Genomic DNA, 27,148 nt, shown 5'->3' with positions numbered 1-27,148 from the left:
CACACACACACACACCTCGTCATGTTGTTGGTTTATATAAAAGTAAAAAACGATACAGTTGCCAGCTTGCTGATTTGGTCATCTAATCTAAATCTAATCTACAGGAATATTCAAACCGACAAACTCTATCTGTAGAAAGTTGGCCCATCAAAAGTGAGTATGTGTTTTTTTATATTATTATTGTTATTATTGATCAAGTGAGTATATGTTACCCAGTAAGGAATTTTCAAGTAAAAAAAAAAAGGTGCTAGTTAACTTTTTTTGTTAAGACTTTTATAATTTTTTTAAAAAAAAATAAATAAGTTTGGTCAACATGTTAAATTTAAGGTATTTGAACTTGACAATTAGTCAAGTTCAAGATAACGTGTATCTATCAAATATATCAAGTCCAAAACATTTAGAGTTGACAATTAGTCACGTTAAAAGTGATATATGTTTAAGAAACATGTAAAACCCTGAATATTTGAACCTAGCTGTCAGCCACTTTCAGGATAACATAAAATTGATAAACATGTTAGATCCAAAACACTGAGATTTGATAGTTCACCACGTTAAAGGTACTTAGACTTAATAATCAATCAAATCCAAGGTAACGCAGATCTGACATGCATTCTAGATCCAAAATATATGGATTTGGTAGTTAAACATTATTAAATTCTAGGACTTTATATATGATCCTAAACAATCCTTTCTAATATAAATGTTAAAGACATAATAAATTATCATACCTCTCCATATAAATAGTTATTCATACTAATATAATGATTTTTCTATGTTCATAGGTGTATATAATATCTCTTAAAAAATTTATCATACTTGTTATATCATTAATGATATGTAAGAGATATTTACTTCTTATTAATATCGTCAGAAACAGTGGACTTTACAACCTTTTCTTTTCATGAAAAAGATAAGGTTTATAGGTATAAATACATCATAAATCACCTAAATAAATGGTTCATAATTTCTCATATCTCAAGATTAAAAAATACTTAGATTTCAGAGCATTAATAAATCTAAAACTTAAAAACAAATATTTATGTTTCTAAAATTTAAAGCTAATTTAAATTATTCAATAATTTTCTTATAAAAATATTAATTTTACCATGAGAGAAATTTTAAATCCTACCGCTGCTTGTTTTTACAAGCTCTTAAAATTTTACTGTAAATGAGTTCAGGAAGTCTAAGTTCCGTGAATATATTAATTAACCGGTGCCCTAAACACTAAATAATTTTTTATTTATATTGGTCGTATTCTGGACATTATCAGTTGGATACTAGTACCAACTTTCCAACATCGAGTCCAGTACACCTGCATTGTCCACGTCAGAAACTGGCCCCACCTCAATCTGAATTTGGGTAAGCAGGCAGCCTTTCAACTCTATTTCAAACTCTATACCAAAAACTAGAGAATAAAATCTTCTCATTTCTTACAAGATGTAAGATACTTGGCTGCGGTGGCAATTGATACCCTACAGATATGAATTTAAGAAATGTAATTAAACAAAAAAATTTAATAAATATATTACATTGTAAATATTTTTCTAAGAGTCGACCGAGAAAGAAATTAATTATAATATTTGAAGAGATACATGATGGTTGATTTTTGTTTTTTTTTTTCATTATCCAAGCTGTTTAAACAAGGTAAAAAAATTGACTTAAAATGTTTCAAATTTCCTAAGAAAATAATAATATCCAAAACTTAACTGGATAAGATTAAATATTCATTCGAGACTCAGCTAGGAACATGGATTTCTGGTCTTGTAAGCGGCATATTATTGAAGTGTAGCGGGGACAAGTCGCCGCTTTGCTGAGCCTTATCTGCCAGTCTCACGAGACCTTTAGTGACTCCAAAGGCCACTTTACCTCGTCAGCCACTCCCATCTTTCCACGTGCCTTCCAAGTCACTACTTCTTGATTATCTTCCATGTCATTTTATTTTAATGTTTAAAATCGTGTTTATTCCTTTGGGATGCGAATCATGTGTTTTCTCGCACAGGTTAACAATTTTATTTAGAATATATTTGATAATGTCATATCATTTATTTTTTTAATTTATAAATATATTTAAATAATACATATTTTTTATTTTTTAAAATTTATTTTTAATATCAACATATTAAAATTATCTAAAAATTTAAAAAAATATTTTGAAGCAAAAAAAATATATTTATTTTTCTAAAACATTTTGAAACGTAAAAACAAACAAGTTTTTAATAATTCTTGAGTTTAAAGCTTGTTTAGTATTATATCAACGATTGTTTTTTAAAATATTTTATCTCAAAAATACATTTAAATAATATTTTTTAAAATATTTATTTTTAACATTAGCACATCGAAACAATAAAAAATATTAAAAAAAGTAATTTTAAGTAATTAAAAATAAAATTTTAAGAACACGTGGCCAGCTACGTTTTCAAACAAGCTCTTGTTTTATTAATCCCAAATCTAATATGGATCAGGTGAGTTGTATCTTTAAGTTTATTTTCATATTCCCATGAATATTTTTTCTTGGCAATCTGACACTCAACTTGTTCTTAAAAAATGACATTAGACTTATAAACGTGCTTAGCCTTAATTAACTAGAACATTAAAGAGACTCTAAATCAAACTGTTCAGAAGAATCAACACATTAAAAGAAAAACTATCAATATCTTATGGTGCTCTGGAAATTAAGATAGTTGTTAAATTCAGTTGACGAGTTAATCTAAAAAAATTCTGAATTATCGGGTCTTTTAGGTTAATTTGTGAGGCATTAGATTAATTAGTTTCAATAAAATAATATTGTTATTTTTTTAAAAAAAAAAATTGGTGTTAACCCAAACTAGGTTTAATTTTAATTATGATTTAATGAAGTTATTAAAATTTATTTAAATCAGATCAATTATTTTTTTATTCAATTTAAAACCCTACAAATATCAAGATACGAATTATAGAGATTTCTTGGATCAATCTACCGACTAAACTGAGTTTAGCAATTACGCAAATCAATCATGATGTGTTTCTTTTCTTATGAATTAAACTTGTAATTTTTCTAACAGAATAAAGTAAGCACCACTGAAACATTCTTCGACTGGTTATGGCTGCAGGTGGCTTCATTTCAGGCTTCTGAATGTTAATCATCACTTGAATAAGATAGATCAGTTACTCGACTCTCAAAAATATTGATTAATTAGTGATTTGTTTATAATTACAACACGTCCACGATTTGCTTGTGCAGGTAGCTAGTGATTCGCGACCATGATTTGCCAGCTTACATATCGTTGTCAGGTGGAGCAGTTCTATATGATAATTAACGTGCATCATGTTCTTGACGCCGGAGTCCTGCCAGTTTAAGGTACCATACCTTGCGAGACCTTAAAGTTTAGCACAGAGGAAAATATCTTGTTTTCCTCGTTTAACATGCAATATATGTCAGACTCGCAGAAATCGGCAAGCTAATTAATATTGTATGGATTTTATCACCTCCGGTTTGAGTTTAAAGCTAGCGAGGTGCTTTGAAGATTTTGTCAATATTCAAGAACACTTTCTTTAAAAAAACATATATTTGGATTTGTATTTTTAATAAAAATGCAGTCATGCATATTTAACAAGTGCAACTTTTTTTTGTCTCTCTTTAATTATATTATTCGGTTAAAACTGTTATTTATATTTATTTATTTTACTCGAAAATGATCAAAACAGTAATGATTTGTTCTTTTTTTGGTGTTAATCTGGTCAAGTCTGGCTCATGATAAAGTTAAATGGATTTTACTGGATTAATATTTTATTTAATTTAATTAAAAACTCAATCTGGATCTTGAATTTTTCTCATAACAACTCACCAGTTCGGGTTCAACAAGTATTACTCTTACCAGGACACCGGCAAGTCTCTCACAATACAACATTAAGGTAAACACAGGTTAATTATGGAGGGATGTGAAACTAAGACTCCTGGGCAATGGAACAAAGACACGTGAATAGAGGTCCATAAATCAATCAAAGAAGGATCGATAATTAATCAGAAAGCTATATGTCTGGCCAAGTGTCCTGGCATTTGCTGAGAGAACCATCTTCGATTCTTGTTTGACAAGAATTATTCACGGATAGAGCAGTGGGAATGGTATCCAGGCTGCCAAACACCAAGGAAGCACTGCTGTCTTTTTTTCCTTCTACAATGACGCAGCAACAGAAGGGGTCACATAACGGAACGTCCTTTTTGAAATACCATGTGTTCTTATCACCTCTGTTCATTCTCCACCTTACAAGCCAGCATCAACGGAGAAAAGAAAAGCGCTTCTGTTCTGTAACTTTCCAACTGCTCCAAAACCACACGTCTCCCATGAATCTCATTAATTACTCGTCTATATGATCACCTTTTGGCTTTCTCCTTGGCCTATGGTCCTCGCGTTTCATGGCAAGTTCATGTTTCTTCATCATTAACAATTAGATTATGATAATCATCAACATACAATTACTCTCAAGCCCTTGATAAACCTCTGCTCCAAGCATCATCGAGTGGGCATTTCTTTGTTTCGATATATATATCTTGACTCTTATCTCCTACATCCTAGACAAACTGAAGTGGGTGCCACGTCATACACAGCTTAACAAGGAGTGTATTTGATTAACGACCAGATATGGAGAAACATAGACGAGCATTTAAGGACATTATGGTCTTTCCAGGGAGAGCTCATCAAGAATCAGTGGGAGCCATGGAATATGCCACTTTTTTCCGGGGAGGAAATGGGGAAGTTTCATGGAGTGGGAGGTGAGACGATGACAACGCGTATTCATAGGGATTAATTAAATAATATTAGAGCATGTTTAGTTTAATATTGATATTTTGTATTTAGAGATGTATTGAATTTTTTAAATACTAACATATCAACATAATTTAAAAATATTAAAAAATTTAATTTGAAAAAAAAAATTAATTTTTTACAAAAACACTTTTAAACTACAAAAACAAGTGGATTTTAGTATGCGTCATCGCTAATTTGTGAAGGTGTTTTTGAATTTTTTTAATTAAAAATGTATTACAATAATTTTTTTAATTTTTTGATATAATTTTATCAAATTATAAAAATCATAAAAAAATAAATTTAATATTTTCAAACAAAAAATAATTAAAAAAATAATTTAAACCGCATTATTAAACATGCCTTTAATAATAATAATAATAATAATAATAATAATAATAATCATGGAACCATGAGGGGTGTAATTTAACTGGTCAGATCCTGAATTTACCCTCAGAAATCACCCATTCAAGTGCTATAAATCTCAAAATTATTGAAAATTTATCTATTTATTAGCTTCAAAACTCTAAAAAATTAGTTAAAATATATATAAATTAGCTCGGACACCCATCGTTATAATTATAGCACTCTTTCACCATCTTGAATAGTCCCCCCACTACCTTATTGATGAGCTTCTTCACCCCCATGCTCCATACATCAATTGGTCAGAAGACTCTCTCTCATGGTGATGCCATTTTTTTTTTTTTGTTATAAACCCAAAACCTCTGAGCCAAGATTTAAATCATTTAATAATAATAATAATAATTAATAGGGTTTCTTTCTTATGGTACGCTAGTAACTAGATATTCAATTAGCTTACCAAGTCGAGCTCATGGAAAGTAAACACAGCATATAAAACTCTCACCACTAGTATTTTATTTAGGGGAGGATAAAGAACAAGCAATAAATCTAAACGAGGCGCACATCGTCTTGATTCCTATGGGTGCGCACTACGCCTCTAAACAACTTGAGAGAAAGGAAAGCCAAAAACCCACATCGCAGCCTGTCTCCTTATCACACCATATAAATTCATAATATTAACTTGATTAAACCTTAATTCTCTCTTAACCCTCCCCCCAATCTCTTTCTAGACCTGCCTTCTTTCCCTCTTTAACGTAAAAGGAGAAAAAAAAAAAACAAGAAGAAGACAAATCACAACCTCTCTCTTTCTCTGCATTTGCTTGATTTTTTTTTGTTTAAATGGTGGATATGGCGATGGAAGAGGGTGGTAGTAACGAGAGCTGCGGGAGCAGAGTGAACGAGAACACGACGTCGCCTGGTTCGGTATTACAAGGAAGGCAACATCCGCAAAGGATGCAGCAGAAACTTGAGGTTTATAACGAGATTCTTCGTCGTCTTAAAGAAACTAATCACGAAGAAGCTAATCTACCTGGTTTTGATGATCAACTTTGGACTCACTTCAATCGCCTCCCTGCCAGGTACGTACGTGTACACGCATTCATTTCCGTATCTCTACGTGTGTGTGTGTGTGTGTGTGTGTGTGTGTTTGTGTGTGTGTGTGTGTGTGTCTATCTTTGGTTGTTTGTGATTTGTTGTTGCGTCTTCGATACGGGAATGAAAAATTTGAGTACTTTTTCAGAAGCAAAATAAAATTTGAGTTTCTCTCTTTTAATTTGGATTGTTAGTTGTTTTTTTTACTGTTTTTTATAGGATAATTTAGTTTAAGAGGCTGGTTTTATTATTATTATTATTATTATTATTATTATTATTGTTATTGTTATTGTTATTAACATTCGCGGTGTAGATATGCGTTAGAGGTGAATGTGGAGAGAGCAGAAGATGTCTTAATGCATAAGAGATTGCTGCATTTGGCTCATGATCCTGCTAATCGACCGGCAATCGAAGTTCGCCTTGTTCAGGTAACCTCTATTTGCTGCTGATTTGTTGTGCTTTCTTACATTTACCATGCTCGGTTACTTGTGAAGATTTGATTGTGTTTAGAATTTGTGATTGATTAGACTGTGGATTTTAGACTGGAAGAGAGGAATCGTCCGTAAAACAAGTTTTCAACAGGTGCTTACTGGGTTTTAAGAATCCTATTTTGTGGATAATTTCGAGACGGAAGTTTTGTGTTTTTGTGTTCATCAAATTTGTTTATTTTTTGTTCCACATTGTTGATGTATAAGTAAATGAGATTTAACTGTACGTAATATAGGAGTATATACTGGTTCAGTTACCAGCCACGAAATGAATCTGTTGTAAACATGTTCTTGAATGTTTGCTGCATTACAATCTTTGAGGCTGGTTTTTTATTTGCCCGAGTTCAACAAATGTAGCTGAATTTCCATCGAATGTTGTTTATAAACCTCATTTGCATTTTCTGTATCTTTTGTTTTTCATGGAATCTTTTAAACTCTGTAATTTTTCTAAAATTGATTTAGTGGAAAACTTGCAATTTGTCAAGTGCAGTTAATTGAATCTCCCATGCAGGTTCATCCTACTTCTGATGATAATTCAGCTGATTTTATCCTTCCAGACTCTCCTAGTAAAGAAGCAGCCCAAAGAAAGAGGTATGCTGTTGAGATCATTGTATTTTCTAGAATCCAATTATTCCATGTGTATTGTGAATTCAACAACTCTAGTCAACTAGTGTCACTAGTATTGCTGACATCTTTTTCTTGGTTTCAATGGTCAGCATACACCCACCACCAGCCTTTGGTTCATCACCTAATCTTGAAGCACTTGCACTTGAAGCAAACAAATTTGATGATCAAGATGGTGATAATTCTGTGCATGCTAACTCGAAGTTCTTCAAGTAATTCTCTTACTCAAAGAGCTATCATGCCAGAGTGGACTGGGTTCCAATAAGGATGTTTTGGGTTCTTGCCCTTTTGTTAAATCACTTTCACCTTTTCTTTCAAAAAACTTTTAACGAAGTTTTTTTACAGCAATCCCTTTCTTCAATTGACAATCTGAGTAAAAAGCAAGATTCAAAAAATTTAATCCTTGACTACTGTAGACTCTCGCTTTCTATTTGATTGTATATGAGATCCGATATATTTGAAATGGCACTCAATCTAACTGAACATGCTATCAACTGTTTATTTTGGCACTTCACATGCATCTATTGTGCAGATTTATGTATTTTTCTATGCATATATACATTCATGCGGATATTTATACATCCATATAATTGCATAATTTACTAGATTTGGATGGTGAAGTTTACATTATTTTTCTTATCGGCATTGATGCAGGCCCATGCATGAAATTACTTTTTCAAGTGATGACAAGCCAAAACTCCTGAGTCAGGTAAGATGAGGATGCCTGTTGAAATAAGCCAAGTTCATCTTTAATAATTTCTCAAGCAGTGTTTCAATTTTCTACGGAAAATCATCTTTTATTCTGCTGCTTCTTTCAATTTGAAGGCTGGTTTGGTATTTAATTTGGAAGGATTGCAAACTAAATCTAGGATTAGTTTGAGCTCTATTCCATCAGCTGGCTGCATGCATTTTGCTGGCCGGTCAGGGTGCATAAATAACTGGCATTTGTTGTTAGCATGAAGCATGAAGAGAGTCAGTGAGGGTGTTTGATGCCACGAAAATAAACACTTAGCCATTGATTTAATGTATCTGTGGCTTATTGTGCTTCGAGTTAGTTATTGTAAATGAGCATGCATCACTGTCTCTCTGATCTTGGTAGTGCTACTTAATTTATGAGGTCATTGTTCTTTGTGAAAATTTACAGTTGACTTCCTTACTCGCTCACATTGGATTAAACATCCAAGAAGCACACGCATTTTCAACACTTGATGGCTACTCCTTGGATGTATTTGTTGTTGATGGTTGGCCATATGAGGTACTTGCCATATGCACCTTATGTATTAAAGCCCTTGGGTACTTAGGCTGTCATTAATCAAGAAAATATTTGAAAAGCACAACCAACTTGATTGACACACTCTGTTAATAATCATCAGGAAACAGAGCAGCTCAGAACAGCATTGGAAAAAGAAGTTATCAAGATTGAGGCAATTCCCTGATTTAATTTGTAGTGATGGAAAGTTTCTTCTTTTGGAGTTTGCAGCTTATAAATCTGGGTTTATTTTTCTTACAATGCTTACTGTTGAACGTTGTTCTAAAAGAATTTTTATGAATTTATTTGTTCTCAAATTGATTATGTTTCCAGTAGCTTGATTTTCTTGTTTCTTCGTTAGTGGAGATTTAATATTATTTGATGAGGATCATGCAAGCTTTGCATGACCTTGCGAGCAGAATATTCTCTTCTAATCAACATTCTAGTTGCTAAATTGGGTGGGATGCAATAAAATGTATTGTAAATTGCTTTCCAATATTTGATGTAATTTCATTCGTGCAGGTTCACATCTTTCTACCATTTGGGTTATTTTATGGGGTTGAAGAGGGGCTGCTGTAAGTAGAAATGAAACTTAATCAAAAGATAGTGATAAGAGAACTAAAAAGAGTTAAATTCAGGAATTCCCAACTAGCAATGCATTTCTTGGACTTTAGTAGTACTGGAAATGGGCAAGGGTAGAGTAGGATTGCATTAGACAGGACCGTGTGTGAATAAGAATTTATCCAGCTGATTAGGTTTTCTGTTTGGAACCTTAATTTTGTTGACATATATGTTTATCTGTATCATTTTCAACGAGTTTCATCTATTTTTCCCACTAGCTACATCTTAAAATTTAGATGCATGTCTAGTATATGACAGGCAGAATGCTGCTCACAATGTTTTGAACGTGGTAAAACTTGTACCTGAAATTTTTCTGTTAGAATAATTCACCATAGGCTGATGGTGGCTACCATATCGTAGTTCTCCAGGTTTTGCTTTTGTTTATTCTTTAGTTGATACAAGAAGATAATTGTTATGTCTAATTTATGCCATGATCTCTTCACCATGTCAGTTGACTGGAATCTAATGGTGTTTCTTATTGTATTGTGTGGTTTGATCCATTATATTTTGATTCAACATGATTTCTCAGTTCACTTTTAATGTGTTGCCTTGCTCTTGCAGGCTTGGTCAAATCACCGTTCTTCATCTCCTACCAGTGATCATGAGAAATCCAAGATCAAATATGATCCTGATCATGTTGCAATACCCAATGATGTGACTGATGTGTGGGAAATTGACCCTAAACATTTGAAGTTTGAGAACAAAGTTGCATCTGGATCATATGGTGATCTGTAAGTTAACTCTCTTTTAGATACAATTTCTAACAGTTGATTCTGTATTCAACTGTTTCATCCTATTGGTTTAGGTACAAAGGCACGTACTACAGTCAGGAAGTGGCTATCAAAATCCTCAAGCCCGAGCGAGTAAATTCAGACTTGCAGAAAGAGTTCGCCCAAGAAGTTTACATAATGAGGTTTGACATAATGTCCTCAGCTACAGTATTATCTACAACTCTAGGCTGCTGAATTTTCTTGGGTCTGGTTTGTTCCTTGTTTTTACATTTTCTTTTAACTTGTAGGAAAGTTCGACATAAGAATGTCGTACAATTTATTGGTGCATGCACCAAGCTTCCAAGTTTGTGCATTGTAACAGGTAAATGCCAGTGAAATTTTAAATGTATTTTATGTTTATTTATTCCTTGTATGAATTTCTTTCTTCACCACCCCCCCCCCCTCCAAAATCTGTCATCTTCAATTCAACATTTTGTATCTTCTACTCATTATTTTTCATTCTTGTTAAATAGAATTTATGTCTGGAGGAAGTGTCTATGACTACCTACACAAGCAGAGGGGTGTTTTTAAGCTTCCAACATTACTTAAAGCAGCAATAGATGTTTCTAAAGGAATGAATTACCTGCACCAAAATAATATAATCCATAGGGATTTGAAGGCCGCAAATCTTCTCATGGATGAAAATGAAGTATGATTCTCCTTTACCATATTTCATCTTCTCATTTAGTGTTTTTACTATTCAATTAGCTTCAATGATATTTTATACAAAGCCTTTTCCTCCCCTTCCACATCTTCTAATTCCATCATGATCATTGAAGCAGATGAATCAAATTCTACCGAAGCTTTGTGCCATATGTTACGTGTATCTATATGAGATTTTTTTTTTCATTTCAGGTGGTTAAGGTTGCTGATTTTGGTGTTGCCAGAGTGAAAGCTCAGACTGGAGTTATGACAGCAGAAACTGGGACCTACAGATGGATGGCTCCTGAGGTGCACCTTTGCACCTTTTAGTCTGAAAGAGTTCCATGCTTACCAATATCCTTCTCAGTACCAGTGTGCAAACTATCTTGACTTTAATCTTAGGGTTATGAGTATGGCCATACTCGTATTTCTGTCATTGAGAGAGAGAGTACTTGTTTGCCATTGTTAATAAATCAAGCGCCCCCCCCCCCCCCCCAATGATTATCATGGAAACTTGAATGCATCATTAGTTTTCTTGGCGGTGACTATCATGCATCTTCTAATTGGTTCATCTCGCCATTTTCTCACAACAGTTATTTTGCATTGAAGGTCATTGAACACAAGCCGTATGACCACAAGGCTGATGTATTCAGTTTTGGGATCGTGTTATGGGAGTTGTTAACTGGAAAGGTATTGGTGGTCATCTTGTATGATATATCGTCTCTTTTCAGAAAGTTTCTGATCTCTCAAGTTGATCACTCTTACATATTTGGCCTTTCCAGCTTCCATACGAGTACTTAACCCCATTACAAGCAGCTGTTGGAGTGGTTCAAAAGGTAAAATTCCTTTTTCAATGAGCGGCCGCCGTCCCCCCCCCCCCCCCCCCCAACACACACACACACCATTTCATATGATAATTTCATGATTATACCAATCTGCATGGTGCTTTCCTTTCATGTGGTTTCAGGGTCTAAGGCCAACAATACCCAAGAATACTCAACCAAAGCTTGCCGAGCTGCTTGAAAAAACCTGGAAACAGGATCCAGCTCTAAGGCCTGACTTCTCAGAGATTATAGAAATCCTGCAGCAAATAGCAAAAGAGGTATTCAGCAATTTTTAATAGATTTCCTGGTTTGGTTTCTCTTACAAACAGGTCATCATTTATGTCTGCACATTTTCTTCACAAGTAATAAGTGTTGTTATAGGATTAAGACAATTATAACATCTAAGAAGGGGAGTGAATTAGGTATATTACTAATATTGACAAATAATGCAAATTAATTTAAATAAGCATAATAAATATAATAACCAACAATATAATTAAAGTGTTTAAAATAAATAGGTAAGGAAGAGAATTTGCAAACTCGATTTTTAACGTGGTTTAGCAAACCTACATCCACACCTCAAGTACCAAACCGTACTTGAGTATTATATTATTTTTATTTGTTCAAGTTTTAGAGTACACTAACCACTTGATGAATCCACACAAAGATTTTTGCATTGTTTGAAGATATTTTCTCTTCAAGATTTTTCTTCCACTTGAAGATATGCTCACTTCAAGATTTTTTCTTGGTGAAAATATTTTACTAATGCCAAGAGTTTTTACCTAACTCAAAGGTTTACAAGAATGATTTTATTATCACAATTAACTTTCTCAATAGGATAATACAATTGAAAGTTTTAATATCTTTATATCTCACAATATATCACTTACAAGATTTGAAGGTGTTCAAGTGTATTGAGAATAAGATTGAATACTCTTGTGCTAAAATATGAAGGTTTAATAGCACTAATTAGAATATAATAAAGGATTGATGATTTTGATGTTTTGCTCTTCAAATAGCTTGTATATTATATAGATTTGGATTCTCTTCTTAATTTTACAATTAGAGAAGCTATTTATATGTTTCTAGCAAAAACTAGTCGTTTATAGTTATTACAGCTCCATTGACAGTTGAAACGGTCAACCGGATTCTGTAGAATTCCCAGGTGTTTATCGTTGATGAATAAGCGGTCGACCGGTTCATGCAGAATTCCAGTTTTATAAGTTTTAACTTAGATGAATTCTTAGAATCATCCATCAAGTTTTTAACAAGTCTTTGTAAATGTATGCATAGTAAAGCGTGTGAGTTCATTTTAATTGTGCTATCAAGATAAGATATACAGATTTACATAAAGCACTAAAATAAAGACTTCAATTCTTAGTCAGCTCTTTTTATTTTTGGACTTAATTGATTTTTTTTGTGAATTTTTCATGCGTATTGATATGATTTTTGTATAAAATCTATTTAATAGTTTTTCTCAATTAAACATGTTATTAATTTAATTTTTATTTTATTATTATCTTCAAAATATACAAAAATATAAATGCATAAATTAGAGATCAACGATAAGACTTGCAAGTTTTCATTGCAGGTTGGGGATGATGGTGAATGCCGCAAGGAGAAATCATCTGGTGGATTTCTATCCGTGCTTAGGAGGAAGTAGTTGAAGGAAGAGTTGCAGCTGTTCATAAACTGATCAATCAACGAGTCGATGGCAAACCAACCGTTTTCAATCCTTCTAAAATACACCATTACTGTACAGTTTTTTAATTTTTTTTTCCTGCCAAGCACCATCAAACTGTATTTTTTTTTTATTCGTTATTATTTTTGTTAATTTTATCTTAGTCCATGTTTTGAAACAGTCATTCTCATCTTTTTCTACCAGCACATTATTATTAAGTTCTGAGAGTTATCTCTTTTGCCGCGCTTTTTAAATGAAATATTAATGTCTGCGTGACAATCATGTAATTCTAACCATTCCTCGATTCAAAAATTTAGAGAGAATAAAAAGAGAAGGGAGAGTACAAGGTTTTGATGCGGAAGTTGTAACTAATAATGCATATAATATCAGAGGGATATAAAAATAATTAAAAATTAACTTTTTATAGTTTATAAGATTAAATATAATTTTTTTTTCTTCATCTCTTTTATGTTGCAAGTAGTGGGCTCTAACTTGAGTTCTATACATATTCCTTGTCAAAAATAAAAATAAAAATTAAGAGCGTGTATTTCTTTTTTCATGAAAAATTCTATCTTAAAAAAAAAAACTCTGATTAATTAGCGTTATTGAATCATTTATATATGTAATTTTTTTTTAATCGAAACCCGTTATGCTTGAATTGGAGACGGTCCATACGAGACATACTGAGTCCATACGAGACATACTTGAACTCACCTCCGAACCGCATCTCAAAAGCTACTTTCAATATTTCTAAAGCTTTCTTTCTCTGGAATATTTCTTTTCAGTGCTTTTAATTCTATTTGTATTTGTCTAGTGCTGGAAGAGAAAGATCCAAAGACACCCAATTTTACATGGGCCTTGTGTCTTAATCGTGATTTTAGCCCTTTTAGTAAAATCCAATCCATCACAATCTTTTATTAAAAATGACTCCATTACAATATTCCTCACCCTTCTCCTGTTTTTGCAGGTTCCGTTCCACTACTTGGAGCTATGCACGCGCACGTCAGGTATCAACAAAAGATAACAACCTCGCACGTGCCATTGAACCACCACCGCCTCAGCCACCGTCAACAACCACTACCTTATCTTTCACAGCCAACATCACATCCACTGAATTTATCAACCAAATGGAACAACTTTAAATGTTTAGCAGCAATTAGCAAACAAGCCCAGCGTTTCTTCTCTGCGGTATTGCCCACCGTTGCCACAAGAGATACTTCAGCTACTAACCGTTTGATCAAGAAATTTGTAGCATCATCACCGAAATCAATCGCCCTTGATGCACTCTCTCATCTCCTCTCCCCCGACTCCACTCACCACCCTCTGCTGTATCTTCTCACTCTCCCTGTAAGTAATAACCCATCATAAAAAAAAGCTCTCCTTTTCTCTTTTTGACATTAAAAAATCCAAATTTCTTATGCTAAATGTGTTTATGTTTCTGTTTTTGCAGCTCTATTTAAAGATAAGTGAAGCATCATGGTTTAGTTGGAATCCTAAGTTAGTTGCACAAGTTGTTGTCTTGCTGGATAAACAAGGCCTAGACAAAGAGTTAAAAGCTTTGATGTCTGAAACAGTTTCAAGATTACAGTTTAAAGAGAGGGAGCTTGTTCTTTTTTATTGCAATTTGATTGGGTTTAACTCAAAACACAATTGGGTTCGTGGGTTTGATGATTCTTATTCTCGTCTGAACCAGCTTGTCTGTGATTCCAACTCTGTTTATGTAAAAAAGCAGGGTTATAAAGCAATGATTAGCGGGTTATGTGAAATGGGTAGGGCTAGAGAAGCAGAGGATTTGATTGGAGAGATGAGAGAGAGAGGACTGAAGCCTACATTGTTTGAATTTAGGTGTGTTTTATATGGCTATGGAAGATTAGGATTGTTTAAAGATATGGAGAGGATTCTTGATAAAATGGAAAGTGTAGAGATTGAAGTTGATACAGTCCGTGCTAACATGGTTCTTGCATCCTATGGAGCTCACAATGCACTTCCTGAAATGGGATTGTGGCTGCGAAAGATGAAAACTTTGGGCATTCCATTGTCAATAAGGACTTGCAATTCAGTTCTGAATTCCTGTCCCACGATCCTGGCATTGATGAGAAACTTGGATGCTTCTTATCCAGTTTCGATTCAAGAGTTGTTGAAGATCTTGAGTGAGGATGAAGCAATGTTAGTCAAAGAATTGATTGAATCATCGGTTTTGAAAGAGGCAATGAAGTGGGATACTTCAGAGGGGAAGTTGGATTTACATGGAATGCACTTGGGTTCAGCATATGTGATAATGTTGCAGTGGATGGAGGAGACGAGGAATAGATTGAGTGATGGAGAGCATGTAATTCCAGCAGAGATTACAGTTGTTTGTGGATCGGGAAATCATAGCACCGTTAGAGGGGAATCTCCAGTTAAATCTATGATCACAGAGATAATGGCTCAAACGAGGAGTCCAATGAGAATCGATAGGAAGAACATTGGTTGTTTCGTTGCTAAGGGAAATGTTGTCAAGAAGTGGCTATGTTAACATATGAATGAGCAAGGAATGCATCCATTAAGCTCAAACTTCTACTGGATTTTTTCGTCGTTAGAGATTTCCTTTCTATATTGCTTTTATCCACAACACTTATTTCCATATTGAATTTAAGGCAATTTTTCAAGATATTATACACCGAACTACAGAACCGGGAGGACTTATATTCTTTCAATTTTTTTTTTCCTATTTAAACACCTATATATATATATATATATATTCCACTAACTTGCACACACTCTCGGATTTTGATCAATCAAATATCTTTATCAGTTTTGTTACTGTACATTTAAGATTTTTTTTTCATTTTCATATATCCTTGTTTAGATTTTTTTTTAATTTAAATTTTCATTTTTAAGCTTTTTCAAAGTTATTTTTTCTTTTGATGGCAGGTAAGAAAAAGACATATATATTCCTAGAATTACAATTTAAAAATATTATTTTAAAATAATTTTTTTTAAAAAAACAATTATTATTGTAATTTCAAACACCATATCTATTTTTTTTAAATTATTATTTTTTTTTTTTTTTTTTTTTTTGATTCACGTGGGGTGTCCGGGCCAGCTTGCGCGCACCACGACTATTCCCCACGGCCCACTGGACATCCTGCAAGCCCAGGGGCAGGTTAGGCACCGCGGGGGTGACAGGCGTGCACATAGAGGGTCGAACCCGGGACGGGGGCGGAACAAATCACACGGTTGACCACAGCAGCTAGGCCCTCAAGTGCTAAATTATTATTATTGCTTATATTGGTAAGCGCATTTGTAACCATTGTTGTTTCAAAAAGTAGAATTTTGTCAAAAAAAAATTATTAAAATAATATACTTTTAAATTTTAATTTTGATAGTAACTTATTAAAACGATATAAAAATATAAAAAATAATTTTAAATAAAAAAATAAATCTTAACCATTATTTATTTGAGCTGGAGTCCCAAATGGACATGATTTACATACAAGATCAAATTGAATTGCATTTATTTCTAAATTCATCTTAGAAGAATTTTTTCTTAAAATAAAAACTTTTAAATTAGAATTCTTAAATTTTACTGCACATGAAATCGAGCACCCAAAGCAAACCATCAAATCTATGTTTGGATAACAAAACAATTGTTCGATATAATACCTGCAAAAAAATCACCAATATTATTAACAAAACAAAAAAAAAAGTAATGGATATAGAGAATTAATATATCTATATATTTTGAACCTAACACAGGAAAAAAAAAGAGAGAGAGAGAGAAATGAGATGAAGACACATGATACAAAGGACCTATGCTAAATTATCGATGTGTTAGGGTTAGATAAGATTTAGACATACATAAGTGGTATGAGTTTATATTAATTGTCATAGGAGTGTCAAAATCAATACTCTCTTTTTATAGACTATAAAAATCATATAATAAGTATTAGAATAAAGAAAAATGCCTAAAAAGAAAGCCCTCCTTATTTTGCATGTGACGTAAGCACCCAATCAACGCCCACCTTGTATCCCTAGAAGTAATCAAACATGTATAATTTCTCATTAACATTTAAAACTTTTACACTTTATTACTAAATAAATCCAATAAAGTGAATAATATTATTAAGTATTAATCTTAAATTAATTTTCTAAGCAATGTCTAAAACTACCCCAACGAAGCGACTATGTATCTCGTTTAGAAAAGTCATTTGAATTGGTGTTTCATAAATAAATAAAAAAGCCTTAAATGTTAATTGAAAGAAAGACTTAGACGTAAGATTTTTTAAAAATAAATTCACTTATTATTACGTGTCATAGTTAAAAGTTAAAACCTAAACCTCATACTACGGCCTAAAAAAAACCCAACTCTTTCACGAAAAGATGTTACGCTGTATAAGCGCTGTCGTTTCCAAGCGTGGATTCTTACGAGCTCGTCTTCTTTCTTCATATACAAGCCCGCACAGTTCAGCTCAGGACCTCTACTTGTACGAGTTCAACAAGAAGATCTCTAATTTGGCTAAAAATGGTCGAATTGATGAAGCAAGAGCATTGTTTGATCAAATGGAAGAAACAAATACGGTTTCATGGAACGCAATTATAAGGGGGTATGTGAAACGTAGAGAAATTGCTAAAGCAAGGAAACTGTTCGATGAGATGCCTCAAAGAGACATTGTTTCATGGAACTTAATGATCTCGGGGTATGTTTCGTGTCATGGGATCAGGTTCTTAAAAGAAGGGAGAAACTTGTTTGATAGAATGCCGGAGAGGGATATTGTATCCTGGAATACGATGATTAGTGGGTATGCGAAGAATGGGAGAATGGATGAGGCGTTGAGGATGTTTAAATTGATGCCGGAGGGGGATGTTGTGTCTTGGAATGCTATTGTTACTGGGTTTTTGCAGAATGGTGACGTGGCTCGTGCAATTGAGTATTTTGAGAGAATGCCGGAGAGGGATGCTGCGTCGCTTAGTGCGCTTGTGTCTGGTCTTATTCGGAATGGGGAATTGGACGAGGCCGCGAGAGTGGTGGTTAGGTTTGAGAGAGATGGTGGTAGGAAGGAGAATTTGTTGCAAGCTTATAATACTCTGATTGCGGGGTATGGTCGGAGAGACAGGGTTGATGAAGCTCGGAAACTTTTTGATCAAATACCGTTTTGTGATGGCAAGGGAAAAGGAGGAGGTGGAAGGTTCGGGAGGAATGTGGTGTCATGGAATACGATGATCATGTGCTATGTTAAGGCAGGAAATATTGTTTCTGCTAGGGAACTCTTTGACCAAATGATGGAACGAGATACCATTTCTTGGAATACCATGATTAGCGGCTATGTTAACATGTTAGATATGGACGAGGCCTCCAGACTTTTTTGTGAAATGCCAAATCCTGATATTTTTTCGTGGAATAAGATGATTGCAGGGCATGCTCAGATTGGTGATTTGGATCGCGTTAATGATTTATTTCGGAGGATGCCCCAAAAGAACTTGGTGTCATGGAACTCTGTGATAACAGGATATGAGAAAAATGATGATTATATTGGAGCAATCAAGATCTTCATTCAGATGCAAGTTGAAGGAGAGAAACCTGACCGGCATACCTTATCTTCGGTTCTTAGTGTGTCTGCTGGGATAGTGGATCTTCAACTGGGAATGCAGATCCATCAGCTGGTAACAAAGACAGTTATACCAGATGTGCCAATAAATAATGCCCTCATTACCATGTACTCAAGATGTGGCGCAATAATCGAGGCAGGGACAGTTTTTGATGAGGTGAAACTGCAAAAAGAAGTAATATCTTGCAATGCAATGATTGGAGGATATGCTTCTCATGGTTATGCTGTGGAGGCTCTGGAAGTTTTCAAATTGATGAAAAGTTTTGGCGTGCGACCTACTCATATAACATTTATTTCAGTTTTGCATGCCTGTGCTCATGCAGGACTAGTCGAAGAAGGTCGAGAGATATTTGAATCCATGGCTGGTGAATTTGGAATTGAACCAAGTGTTGAGCATTATGCCTCACTGGTGGACATCATGAGCCGTCATGGGCAGCTGGAGCAGGCACTGGATTTGATCAATAGCATGCCATTTGAACCAGATAAGGCTGTTTGGGGTGCATTACTGAGTGCTGCTAAGGTGCATAACAAAATAGAGGTGGCCCGAGTTGCTGCTGAAGCATTGATAAGACTTGAGCCTGACAGTTCGGCCCCATATGTCTTGCTATACAATATGTATGCTGATGTAGGGCAATGGGACAGTGCAGCAGAAGTGAGAATAATGATGGAAAGGACTAATATCAAGAAGCAAGCAGCATATAGCTGGGTGGATTCCTCCCATTGGTGATTTTTAATATGTGCCTTCTGCATGAAGTCACCAATTGGATGGCTGCACTTGTTAATTTTCAGCTTCGGGCATCGACACACTGCCACGCAGAAAGGTTAAGAGCATTCAACTAGATTTCCATGTATCTGCAGGCTCTCAGGCAGAGGAAAACAGAAACTGGAAATTTAAGTTATTTGAACAGAAGGGTGGTTTTCCCCGGATGGAAAACGCCAGCTGTGAATTAACTGGTGATCGCTTGCTTCAATCCTTGAAGAGTAGGAAGGACCACTTTGAACACACTGTCAACATGGTTAAAAAATGACGCTGGCTTCTTTTTTTATGGGTAAACTTTTGAAAAATAAGCTGATCCAGAGTGATTTTTGCTTCCAGGAAGGGCTCGTCTTTTTTCTGGGAGCGTGAGATGCACGCTGCATCTGCAAGTTATGCATTGACATGAGGTATTTTGCTATTTTTGTTTCTTTGGTCATATCTCCTCAGAAGAAAATTGCAGTGGGCCATCATCAATCCTTTACGGCATAGGTCCAACAAAGCATGGTACTAGATATAGCAGCCTTGAGGATTGTCCATATTGTTCGAAGCATAGGATGTTCATGACTGAAGCTGCATTGCACAAGATCCCTGAGAATTGTACATGCAGGATTTCTTGGCAAGTATTTGGGAGACGTTTGGCAAGTCAAGTTGCAATGATCTGATAGTCTCATCAGTGGCTCGGAATTCCAGCCCTTGCTTTGCTGCTTGATTTTATAGTCTCATCAGTCCCATATGCGAAGCATTAAACAGTTGAAGGATCCAGCTCAAAATACTGTACTCTACTGAGCACTGCAGTCAATGCTACAAGAAATAGATGAAGCCCAATTTCTCAGATCGTCAAATCATGCAAGAATTTGCAATGATTCAAGCTCACAATATCAGATGATAACTAGAAGTCTCCTTTCTGTGAATCCTTTTGATATCTTGTTGGAATTTCCTTTAAGATTCTGTTAGATTATCTTGTCCTTTCAAGCTGTCTTCTTTAAGACATTAACACGATATGATATCATACCACGTGGCGTTTGAATGAAAACTATGTTCAGTTCCACTAATGTGCAGTCCAAACATAAAATGAATTTCTCCAAAGCATCCTAGTTCAATAATCTATTTATTTTTTAAAATAACACACGTAAACCTTTTTTCTTTTTTTCGCAAAATAGCATAGTTGGAAAAATAACTAGAAAATTGCACATTTGATGGGTTATAGAAACAGCGCAAGACATAAATTGCATATTGTCAACATAACCTATTAAAATACAAAAAAAAAATTATTCTATTAAAAAAATAGTCTTCCCTGTTTGTATATAAATTTTATTTATTTTTAAATTAAAAATATGTTTATTCTCTTATAAAATTAAAAAAAAATCAAGGGAGAACAATTTTGCTAGATTGGCATTCTCAATTATTCTTTTCTGTAGTATAAAAACAAACATAATTAAGTTTCATATCTGTGTACAAACTCTATTAAGAAAATATTTTTTTAAAAATAAAAATAAAAGTTTATTCTTTTGTAAAACTTAAAAAATAAAATATTTTGAATAGAGTTTGTAGACAAATAGGAAACTTAATAATGTTTTCTTATATTAAGAAGATAATAATTAAGAATCCTGATCTATGCTAAAACGTTACCCCTTGATTTTTTTTTGTAAAATAAAAAAAATGAAATATATTTTTAATAGAGTTTGTATAAAAATAGGAAAATTAATAATTTTTTATTTATCAAAAAAGAATAATTAAGAATCCCAATCTAGCTAAACTATTGCCCCTTGATTTTCTTAATTTTACAAAAGAATAAACTCTTTTTTAACTTTAAAAAGACAGTTTTTAATAGAGTTTGAATACAAATAAAAAACTTAATTATACATATTTTTTTAATGTAAAAAATAAAAATTGTATTTTTTAATAGAACTTGTATACAAATAGAAAAGACAAATTTTTTTTTAAATGTATTTAATGAATTACGTGGAAATAACGTATTTCAATATATTACGACAACGGGAATAACATAACTTATTTTAACAAAAAGACCACAAAGTTGATTGAAGTGAACAAAAGTACTAGTAATTTCTCCACCTTTCATAAAGCCACGTGTGATAATCAACGCCCACACAACCGAAAACACACTAACAAACCTTTTCCACGTTGAAGGAATCCTAAAAGAAAGGTTTTTAATATATTTTTATAGTTTTTTAAAGTGTTTTTTTATTTAAAATATATATTAAAATAATATTTTTTTTATTTTTCAAAAATTATTTTTAATATTAACATATTAAAATAATTTAAAAATACTAGAAAATTAATTTTTAAAATTTAAAACTATGTTCTTAAAAGTTATGGCAATTACTTGTGTATTTGATCCATTTATTCTCACTTTTACTTAATTTTGGTCCCTTTTGTTTTTCTTTGTTAATATCACCTTTCAACTCTCTATTATTTACATGTCTAGAACTATAGATTACCTTTTTATCTTACATTTGCTACTTCTTAATACCTCACATTTTATTTTCCTTTGTTATATTTCCATTCTTACCCCCCCCTTAAATATTCTAATACAATTTCTCTCCCCTAATATCTCAAGATTAAATTAACAAAAAATTGAGAGCAAGGCATTAGAATTAGATACATCATTAAGCTAAGAAGAAAGAAAAAAAAAACTAACAAGGTGAAACTTTATCCAAACCCTCAAGCTATTATTGAGCTTCAATTAGGTTCTCAAGTTATCAAAATTTTCAATTTTATCCTCAATATTTCCTAATTATTACAGTATCAAGTTTATCTCATCTCCTCCCAAAGGAAAAAAAAAACTCTTATACACACCTTTTTGAAACATATTCTTTCTTTTTTGTTCTTTTTTTTTATGATGAGGACACGTTACATGATATAGATGAGATGAGGACAGAAAATAAATCCATATTCATCCTTCCTAGCTATATTAAACCAAAAGAAAAATCTTTGTGATTGCTTCTCCAATAACATTATTTGGCATGTTCTTAGCAAGAGTAAGAGATTATTTGGTAGAAGGATAATATTGCAATAATTACATAAAAGAAAGGATGTAATTGAAGATTGTGCGAAACAATAACAAAAAAACATTTATAAAAAACAATAAAAACGACACCCCAAATCTAATATATAAGAGTGGTGAGTGATTTTGATTAACCGATACTGTAACCGATTCTCCTCTCTCTCTCTCTTAAAGAGAAAACCAGAACTTCCAGGATTCCACTCGACTCGACCCGTCCTGATTCACCTAGCTGTCAACTCACCAATCGAACTCAGATGATGAAAAAAAGAAGCAGAACGGACCTCGATCAAGCAGTTGTTAATGTTTGTAAACGCGAACTCGGTCAGCTCTCCACTCGCGATTTCGCTCACCGTCTCGCCGCCTCCGAGGTAACTCACCGATTCCTCCCCTTTTTTTCTAATTATTCCGCTATTATTGATAAACTTAATTGATCAAGGGCGTGTTTGGTTGTTGTTTTTTTATTAGGATCTTGTATTGAGGCTTGAAATACACAAGAAGTTGGAGAAGCACGAAGGGTGCGTGAACACGCTGAGTTTTAATTCTGGTGGTGATGTTTTGATATCGGGCTCAGATGACCTGCGGGTGATTTTATGGGATTGGGAAACTGGGCGTGTTAAACTTTCCTTTAATTCGGGTCATCGTAATAATGTGTTTCAAGCCAAGTTCATGCCTTTTTCTGATGATCGGACTATTGTTACTTGTGCTGCTGATGGCGAGGTAAATAATATAAAATATAAAAAACAGCATTCTTTTATCTGATATCTCTATTGTTTTGCCTGTGTGTTGGTGATTGTGAAGAAAGCGTAGATTTTTAGTTGAAATTCGTTTTTGAAAAGGGGTGTTTTTTACTTGTCGGAGATGTTATTCATTTTCGAATTATGGGTTTAGTCGTTTAAGTAAAGAAGAGTGCCTTCTTTGCCAGGTGATGCAGTGGATGTTGGTAATAGATTTTTAGTTGAAATCCATAGCCGGTTTTGAAAAGGGTGTGCCTTTTAATATCACTAAAAATAGGTGCTTTTTTTTTTTATTTTTTGGAGATGATATTTGTTTTTTTGAATTGTGGGTTTAGCTATATTTTAAAGAAAAAGAGAAGTGATTTTTTTTTTCCAAGTAATGGAGTGGATGTTAGTGTGTCAAATTTTATGATATGCATTGCACATGATGTGTTGCCATCTTATCACTGCCTTGTTTGAACTTAACTGCTTGGAATGAGTTTTATATTGGTGTGTTTTGTGCTAAAGATTTAGGGATTTTGACATTTTTCTGGTATATTCTGAATTCAGGAATTGCTTATTTTTCCAAGAGAGTTTAGTATGCATGATTTTAATGTTATGTTGCTTGTAGGAATTGTTCATTCTTAACGAGGAACATTTTTTCGATTTTAGATTCGACAAGCTCAAATTCTCGAAGGGGGAGAAGTGAAAACTATATTGCTTGGAAAACACAAAGATTCACGAGTTCATAAGTTGGCTATTGAACCTGGGAGTCCTCATATATTTTATTCCTGTGGCGAGGATGGAGTGGTTCAACATGTGAGTTGTGATTACCCTTGCTAATTACAATTTTAGTTCTGCTCTTGCTTTTGTTAGAATTAATAAGAAATCTTGTAAGCCTAAAACAATTGCCTGCAGCTATCACCTTGCATGTTGTTATTCTTGATTTTTGAATAGCTGGGTTTATGCAATTATGTGACACTGTCATTGTGATTTCAGTTTGATTTGAGAACTAGGTCTGCCACAGAACTTTTTACTTGCCGATCCATTAATGATCCAAGGAGTTTCCAGCCATATGTCCATCTAAATGCCATTGCTATTGATCCAAGAAACCCGAATCTCTTTGCAGTTGGGGGAATGGATGAGTTTGCTAGACTTTATGACATCCGCAAGTATAGTTGGGATGGGTCAAGTGATTTTGGTCAACCTGCAGATTACTTCTGTCCTCAGCATTTGATTGGTAATGGGGATACTGGAATTACAGGCTTGTCATTCTCAGACCAGAGTGAGCTTCTAGTCTCATATAATAACGAGTTCATCTATCTTTTTACAAGAGACATGGGTTTGGGAAATCCTCCATTTCCATCCTTTTCATCCCCAATTTCAATGGGCAGTGATACAAGTGAAGTAGAACCTGGGTCTATAGCATCTTCATCATCTATGGATGTGGATGGGAAAAATGCTGCCCAAGCTTATAAGGGGCATAGAAATTGTGAGACTGTGAAGGGTGTGAGCTTTTTTGGGCCAAGATGTGAGTATGTTTCTAGCGGCTCTGATTGTGGTCGGATATTTATTTGGAAGAAAAGGGGTGGAGAGCTTATTCGTGTTATGGAAGCAGATAGGGATGTGGTAAATTGTACTGAGCCTCATCCTCATACCATGGCGCTTGCTAGCAGCGGAATCGAGTCTGATATAAAAATATGGACTCCAAAGGCTATTGAGAGAGCTACTCTGCCGACAAATATTGGACAGGTATGCTTTATTCATCCAGTTTGTTTTGAAATCCATATCCTTAAAAATCTTGTCATTGCATTATTTTATGAGAGTTGAATTAACTAGAAATAGTTTATATATTGTAATAATAAGGTTCAAAAAGAGAATCCTTTTCTGCGACTTGAGAAAGATTCAACTTTCATTGGACCAATGCCAACAGTCAGTTTGGTAGCTTTATCTTTGATCCAAGCTCTTGAAAGGGAATAATAACTGAATTTTAATTTTGCGAATGGAACATTTTCAGTTTAACTTTTAAGTATTCTTGGAGACTGTCATCTTCTCGTTCTTTTGTCCCAAACTTTCATGTATGGGAAAAAAGGCAAAAAAACACAAAAAAACAGTGGTGTTGTGGGGATTTAATGTGGACAGATGGTAGGCTAAAACTTCCCGGTCTGGTTGGCTTATTCCACTGAGCTATTAAAGTCTATTATAAAATTTTACTCCATTACAAGCATTGTGATGATAATGGATCCAGATTGCTACAATATCCATGTATAGGCTATATGGGGCAGCATGGGAACTAATTTCTCAGCTGTTACTTGTTTTCGAAAGGTCCTGATGCGTGATTGCTATTGGTTTGGCTTGAGTGATTACGATGACAATGATTATTTCTCTGATGACGAGGATGACGACGACGATGAAGACAGTGATGATGTTGATATTGATGAAGACAGTGATGATGCTGATATTGATGATGACAGTGATGATGATTGTGATGATGATGGTTGTGATTGTGATGATGATAATTTTCTTGGCAGTTATGATGATTGTTGATTCTGATTTAAACTTTTGCTCAGGTGAAACCAAAGGCTAGGGGATGGATGTACCGCTTAGCTTCACCGGAGGACTTGATGTTGCAATTATTTTCACTTCAAAGGCAGAGGACTAGCCCAGAAAGCGTGGTGCAGAACTCTGTTATGGATAGCGAACTTCTAGAGCTTATACTATCATTCAATGCTAACAGTGACGTTTCTTCAGATGATGGAGGAGATGCTGCAAATCACGATGACTCGTTGGGTTAGGAGATGCCATTTTGTAACCTTTTGGCCTGTGAAAAAGCGGTAGTTAAATGTACATAGTATACGGTTTTAGCTTTGACTTTTATTGAGCTGTGTTGCAAGTTTCCATGCCTGACTGGCTATGTTATTCTGCATTTAAAATTGTCGTTCACCAATTGTTACTTCCTCTCGTTTTTGTGTATATTTTTTTCTGTTATATAATGTCTTCCAACCAAATTTGCGGATTACAGAAACGACTTTTAGGCTGCTACATAAAATTCTTTAAACTCAAGACCATGCAAATTCCTTGGCTGTTCTCTGCTTGTCAATGATGTCATTCCCAGATCATGGCTGGTATTGTTATTTGAAATATTGTTGCTGTCAGTAAATGAAGCTTGAATCGATTTCTGGGAATTATGCTGCTCCGCCCTCTTGATCATTCCTGTTATAAAAAAATTATGGTCCAGGAAATGTGATGAGGAAAGAGCAATGATTAGTGGCCATAAAAGCGTTCTCTCCGAACGGAAGTATCTTGACAAAATTGTGTGATCTCCTCGACGGTAAGCATTTGTTCATCAACAGCAATCCATGGAGCCTTTCACCTGGATTGATTAAGAACATGGGGAGTTTCTACTAAAATTTTAACCTGAGAATTTTGAACAGCTCCATGTGTTTTTTTTTCTTGAGAAAATTATGTGACCACCCCTTCAGCTGTAAAAGCTCAAGAAAGTAGTTTTTGTACGATATACATTGATAATCTATCATTCCATTTAAAAAACTGCTGGCTTTAACTTGGTTATAAACAGAAACAGGAAATGTTGCAGTTTCAGACAGGTTTTTTTTTTTTCTTCGTTTAGCAAAATAAAACAGAATAGTCCCCCCTACGCTTTAGCAATGACTCTATATAGGTGGATTGCCTTACGTAGTAGCAAGCTGGGTTAAATTTTTTTAAGGCTAAAAAATAATATTTAGAGAACGATAATTCGAGACAAATTGGGTTAAATTTACTAAAATATAATTAGGGATATAAAATCGGAATAATCGTATATAGAAAAGCAAAAAAAAATTATGAAATTCAAGACTTAATAAAACAACTTGATATCAAAGATGAAAACAAAAAAAAAAATTAAAAAATATATTATTGAAAAAGAAAACCCGAGTC

General features: G+C 33.9%; 4 protein-coding genes across 7 annotated transcripts; all 4 read left to right on the top strand.

The window, feature by feature from the left end:
* The first annotated feature begins 5,674 nt into the window (after positions 1 to 5,674).
* LOC133679423 (serine/threonine-protein kinase STY46-like) lies at positions 5,675 to 13,368 on the top strand. Of its 3 annotated transcripts, XM_062102023.1 has the most exons (17): positions 6,078 to 6,220; positions 6,547 to 6,661; positions 6,761 to 6,815; positions 7,233 to 7,312; positions 7,438 to 7,557; positions 8,000 to 8,054; positions 8,490 to 8,600; positions 8,719 to 8,769; positions 9,777 to 9,946; positions 10,021 to 10,128; positions 10,234 to 10,307; positions 10,459 to 10,634; positions 10,841 to 10,936; positions 11,237 to 11,317; positions 11,410 to 11,463; positions 11,595 to 11,729; positions 13,043 to 13,368. In XM_062102023.1, the coding sequence occupies exons 2-17, from the start codon at positions 6,618 to 6,620 to the stop codon at positions 13,112 to 13,114; spliced, it is 1,482 nt and encodes a 493-aa protein (XP_061958007.1). In that variant the 5' UTR covers positions 6,078 to 6,220; positions 6,547 to 6,617; the 3' UTR covers positions 13,115 to 13,368. The 3 variants fall into 3 exon arrangements, with proteins under 3 accessions (XP_061958006.1, XP_061958004.1, XP_061958007.1); XM_062102020.1 differs by lacking the exon at positions 6,761 to 6,815 and having other exon boundaries at positions 5,676 to 6,220; XM_062102022.1 differs by lacking the exons at positions 6,761 to 6,815; positions 8,490 to 8,600; positions 8,719 to 8,769 and having other exon boundaries at positions 5,675 to 6,220.
* Positions 13,369 to 14,052: 684 nt separating this feature from the next.
* On the top strand, positions 14,053 to 15,710 carry LOC133679424 (pentatricopeptide repeat-containing protein At2g17033). The gene is made up of 2 exons (XM_062102024.1): positions 14,053 to 14,479; positions 14,583 to 15,710. The coding sequence occupies exons 1-2, from the start codon at positions 14,123 to 14,125 to the stop codon at positions 15,645 to 15,647; spliced, it is 1,422 nt and encodes a 473-aa protein (XP_061958008.1). The 5' UTR covers positions 14,053 to 14,122; the 3' UTR covers positions 15,648 to 15,710.
* A 1,181-nt stretch (positions 15,711 to 16,891) lies between these two features.
* LOC133679822 (pentatricopeptide repeat-containing protein At1g62260, mitochondrial) lies at positions 16,892 to 20,522 on the top strand. The gene has a single exon (XM_062102527.1). It carries the CDS (start codon positions 17,495 to 17,497, stop codon positions 19,445 to 19,447), a length of 1,953 nt encoding a protein of 650 aa, XP_061958511.1. The 5' UTR covers positions 16,892 to 17,494; the 3' UTR covers positions 19,448 to 20,522.
* A 2,099-nt stretch (positions 20,523 to 22,621) lies between these two features.
* Positions 22,622 to 26,162, top strand: LOC133680325 (uncharacterized). 2 transcript variants are annotated; one of them, XM_062103189.1, is made up of 6 exons: positions 22,622 to 22,870; positions 22,968 to 23,219; positions 23,888 to 24,034; positions 24,215 to 24,967; positions 25,541 to 25,712; positions 25,786 to 25,940. In XM_062103189.1, the coding sequence occupies exons 1-6, from the start codon at positions 22,757 to 22,759 to the stop codon at positions 25,800 to 25,802; spliced, it is 1,455 nt and encodes a 484-aa protein (XP_061959173.1). In that variant the 5' UTR covers positions 22,622 to 22,756; the 3' UTR covers positions 25,803 to 25,940. The 2 variants fall into 2 exon arrangements, with proteins under 2 accessions (XP_061959173.1, XP_061959172.1); XM_062103188.1 differs by lacking the exon at positions 25,541 to 25,712 and having other exon boundaries at positions 25,786 to 26,162.
* Positions 26,163 to 27,148: the final 986 nt, after the last annotated feature.

Source organism: Populus nigra, chromosome 19 (genome assembly GCF_951802175.1).
Source record: "Populus nigra chromosome 19, ddPopNigr1.1, whole genome shotgun sequence".
NCBI lineage: Eukaryota > Viridiplantae > Streptophyta > Magnoliopsida > Malpighiales > Salicaceae > Populus > Populus nigra.
The sequence above is the reverse complement of the archived record's forward strand: the minus strand, read 5'-3'. Positions and strand labels throughout refer to the sequence as shown.